The 4741-nt window shown below is 46.3% G+C and overlaps 1 protein-coding gene across 1 annotated transcript; it reads left to right on the forward strand.

Annotated features, from left to right (window-relative positions):
* The first annotated feature begins 2091 nt into the window (after positions 1-2091).
* On the forward strand, positions 2092-4186 carry LOC118329837 (putative nuclease HARBI1). The gene is made up of 2 exons (XM_035664156.1): positions 2092-2705; positions 3069-4186. The coding sequence occupies exons 1-2, from the start codon at positions 2410-2412 to the stop codon at positions 3967-3969; spliced, it is 1197 nt and encodes a 398-aa protein (XP_035520049.1). The 5' UTR covers positions 2092-2409; the 3' UTR covers positions 3970-4186.
* The last annotated feature ends 555 nt before the right edge of the window (positions 4187-4741 follow it).

The following is a 4741-nucleotide window of genomic DNA, read 5'->3' on the forward strand; positions in this document are numbered from 1 at the left end:
TGTAGCCACAGCAGGCTTTTAAACGAGACCTGCGTCTATTATGGACCTGCTTTTATTGGAAGTTTTACGGTATGTGTATATATAGCTAGCTAATGTTGTAAAGAATGTAAAGAACACAAGCTAATTTACATTAATCGTTAGTTATCTCGTCGGCATTTGAGAAGCTGGAAGCAGAATATGTTTCGTGTCGTGGTTTCACTGCTGCGTGGGGCCCGACCTCGACCCAATCACCGCTTCTGCAATCACGTCAGAAATGTGATATAATATTGAAAGGTATGTTTTCATTATTGTATAAGAATCGTTTGGTTTTGTTTCCTTAGAGTGAGACGTTGTTGTTTCTACAGTCGCCCAGAACGGAAAGAAACCAACACTGGCTGTAGATAGGAACACTGTCAGCCACCGTAGTTTCTCCTGCACACTTCACAGCCCGTTAAATACTGACTGACTGACCACGAGGTGCCACTAAATCTCACACACTGGTCCTTTTAAGGGCGGGGCTGCAACTATCGATTACTTTTATATAATCTGACAATCATTTATTCCATTAATATATTAATTAATTCGTTGTTTGGTCCAGAAAAACGTCAGAAAATGTTGATCGCTGTTTCCCCAAGACCATCGGAGAGTTATTATTTAAATGTCTTAAAGATTGTGGGATTGTGTGTGTAGGATTTAGTGGCCTCTCTTTCCAACCTCGAGGGGACTACAGTGACCACGAAACACCCGATAAAGGGCCCCTATGTAGAGTCTGTGTTTGGTTTGTCCCTTCTGGGCTACCGTAGGAACGTAAATGAAAAGGTATCTTCCTCAGGTAACAAAAACACAACGATTCTTATATTCAGGTGATTTTACACTAATATAAACACTATAAATGTTATATTACATTATTACAGAGTCATATTTTTACCGTTTCCTGTTGGTTCGTAAATGCAAAAAACTATGGAAGCCCATTTCTGCCAATGTGACGCAAGAAGATATTGACTTAATATCACAAAGTAATTATATTCTGATACTGCAGAGACTTACAGGATCCGTCACGCAGCAGTTTTTACTCTGTAGTCGTTAAAAAACGTGCAGACGGACGTGAGAATATGTGATTTCTTTCTTCTTCCTCCGACGAACCGACAGAAAACAGAAACCGCTTTGTGCTCCAGATTTGCCCCCTTTCACTTCGGCTTGAAAGGAAGTCTTTTATTTAGCCGAGGCCGTGCAGAGAAACGCCGCGCTGAGCAAACACAATGAGCCGGTTGTTGTTGTTGTTGTTGTGCAGTCAGAGGGGCTTTACAACCCGGCTGCTGGATGTCCGAGCCCATTTGTGTCTCCTCCTTTAAGATCGGCTTTGATTTTATTTTCTTTAACTTTGCTTGAACTGAAATGTATTTTTGTAATTACGACACCAAAGTCTTTGATCCAAAGTCATTTTAAACACTGCAGTATTTTAATCGTTGTGTTGAATGTATGAAATGTGTCATATTTTGTATTGTGATGATCAGACTGAATTAAACATAAAATAGTTTTTCAGATCATAAAGTGATTGAGTCTTCATTTGTTGGTTTATGGGTTGAAACCTTGAAGATGTATATTGTTTCAGTGCACTGGTTCGCAGCCACTTGGGGTCGCCAAAGCTTCACGGGGGGGTCTTTTTGATTTTAAGGGTAAGATAACTTTTAATATACACAGTAGGATGATATCTCTCCGTTTAGATTATTGTTTAAGGTCTGAACTCTGAGTGTATATTCACACCTCCAGTCTCGGATCAACAGCCTCGCCCTGATTTAGAAAACAACCAAAGACAAAACACTGAATCTGTCAAATAATAAGTCTGTGTGGTTGTTAAAGAAATTAAAAAAAAATCCACAATACAGACCGAGAATTGTAGAAAAAGTTCCCTAAACAGGAAATAATCTGCTCAGAATTCATCCAAATCTCAGATTTTACACAAACTTCCTGCAGTTACTGAGTTCACTGTTTGGGTTCATTGGACAGTTTTTAACATAATATGAAACACCCATAAAATATGTCATTAAGCGAGGGGTCGTCAGTTCACTAAATGATAGAAAAGGGGTCCCTTAAGGAAAAAGGTTGGGAACCAGTGGGTTAGATGATACCAGTATGTTCACTGTAGCTTTAGAGGTAAGGTCAATGGGGTGGCCAATCAGATTTCAGGTCCCCCTTCTGGACACGCCCCTGGTCTTTGGGCACAAATGGGTTAATAATCTGAAGCTGTCCGATAAATGGAGTGGAGAAGGAAGGAGCATAAAATGGAAACGACAAGTAGTACACTACATCCACCACTAGGCGGCGGTACCTAAAGGCAGCGTTCGGACCGCCATTAAACAGAAGAGAAGAAGAAGCTGAACCCCTGACCCGGGCCCTTTTCTCCATTTCCGGTCCGCGAACTCAAACGTAATGGACCCCCGGCGGAAGCGGCTTCTGGCCGTGTCCGTGCTGCAGCACAGACTCAGAGACAGACGCAGACGTCGCAGCTGGGTCCGCGAGACGAACCAGGCGAGGCTCGAGCAGGGGGAGTTCCACCGTCTGGTCCGCGAGCTGCGGCTGGACGGTGACCGCTTCCAGAACCACTTCCGGTTGAGTGTGGAGCAGTTCGACGGGCTGCTGCTCAGGGTCGGTCCGCTCATCAGAGCCGTGGAGACCAACTACAGGAAACCCATCTCCCCCTCCCAGAGACTGAGCATCTGTCTGCGGTCAGTCTGTCACTGTGTAGCGGCAGTGTGGCTGAAAACACTCAGTGGCTTTTTAAATGAATTATGTTTTCTTAGATTTATATCTGTTTTTCAGTTGTGTCTGACTATCAAACTAGACAATAAAAGAAAGGTAAATGTTTGTCTTTTGCTGTATTCGTTCATGTTTTACACGTCTTTGTTTGTCTGTGTGAACTGTCACAATAAAGCTGGTGTTCTGGAAAAGTCTCCAAAAAAAGAAAACAAATCTGGATTTTTGAAGTTATTTTTCAATAGACATATTTTTTGTTTTTGTGTGAAAAAAGGGTGGGTGGTGGCAGTGGGGCTCATTGGGTGCTCTGACCCTAGAATCGCCCTTGGTTCCAGGTATCTCGCCTCCGGGGAGTCCTGTCGGTCCGTGGCCCACAGCTACCGGGTGGGGGTGTCCACTGTGTGCGGCATCGTCCGCCAGGTGTCGCAGGCCATTTGGGACTGCCTGCAGGACGACTTCATGCCGGTACCCGGAGAGGCCGACTGGAGGGCGATGGCGGAGGACTACATGGAGTTGAGGAACTTCCCAAACTGCGTTGGCGCTGTGGACTGCAAACACGTCGTTATCCAGGCCCCCGCAAATTCAGGATCGTTGTACCGCAACTACAAGGGCTCCTTTTCGATCGTGCTTACGGCAGTGGTTGATGCCCGGTACCGGTTCCGGCTGGTGGACTTGGGGGCGTGTGGCGGGAGCAGCGATGGAGACCTGTCGAACTCAGTGTTTGGACAAACCCTGCGGACCGCAACACTCAGCCTCCCGCCGGATCGACAGCTCCCAGGTGCAGAACATCTGGGCCCCCTGCCTCACGTCCTGGTGGGAGACGAGGCCCTCCCTTTGCTGCGGAACCTCATGCGGCCGTATCCGGGAGCGAGCCTGTCCAGAGAGCAGCGGCTGTACAACCAGCGGCTGTCCCAGGCGAGGAGGGTTGCGGACTGCGTCTTCAGCAGGCTGGCCAGCGAGTTCCGGATCTTCCAGCAGGTGATCCGCATTGAACCGGTGGCGGCCGAGCTGGCTGTTAGGGCCGCCTGCATTCTGCACAACTTCATGCGGTGGGACCTGACGGAGGACATCAGCGCGGACGGGGCTGGTGAGGGACTGCTGCCGGTCCAGAGGCTTCAGAGCGAGGACTGTTCCGCAGAGGCTGCCTCCATCCGCAACAGGTTCGCAGAGTACCTGTCCTCCCCTGCGGGCGCACAACCCGGCTGCACGGTGTTTGACACAGGACAGGAACTCTGAATGTTTGTGTATGTCCATTTATTTATTTTTCAGCCCATATGACAATATATCCTTAACACTGAATGTGTCTATCAATGCTTTTAGTAAAACATTAAGAGCTTCAAAAACTTTGTTCTTCTCTTGTCACTCCGTTAGAACAGATGTTGAGGTCATAGTGGGAGGTGTTTCTGGAGGGCTTTATATTACCAATTAAATTATTAAAACAAAGTGTCACAAACATCTGGTTGTTGTCACTAACACATCCACTGTAGTCCAAAAAGTTTAATGTTCAAGTTTCAGATTGTTGCAACAAATGGCACTGTTGTGCTGTCAGAGCGGAGTCAACCCCACACAGCCGGCCGGCGGGTTCGAACCTACAACCCTCTGGCTGTGAGGCCACCTTTTTTTATTTTGAATCCACCTGTGACTCCTCAGGCCTGCCAGTCTCTCTGGGAGAAACCAAAACATCACCACAGGGTCCAGCTTACTTGTTTCAGAAGTAAGGCATGATGTGTGGTTTCCTCAGCGGGTGGAGTGTTTGACAATCTGCTGTTTCCAATGGCAAAAACTGAACTTTCAGCCTAAATGAACAGTTTTGAGTCACAATTGTTATAATATAGAATTTGAATTGAAAAAAATGAAGTGGCATAAAATGGTCAAATAAACTAAAAATGAAAATGTGTCAGTGGTAGAAAGGGCTCCCTGAAGGGAAAAGGTTGGGAACCAGTGGGTTAGATGATACCAGTATGTTCACTGTAGCTTTAGAGGTTAATGGGGTGGCCAATCAGATTTC

This window comes from Morone saxatilis, unplaced genomic scaffold, assembly GCF_004916995.1.
Source record: "Morone saxatilis isolate NCDOM2014 unplaced genomic scaffold, NCSU_SB_2.0 Contig19, whole genome shotgun sequence".
NCBI lineage: Eukaryota > Metazoa > Chordata > Actinopteri > Moronidae > Morone > Morone saxatilis.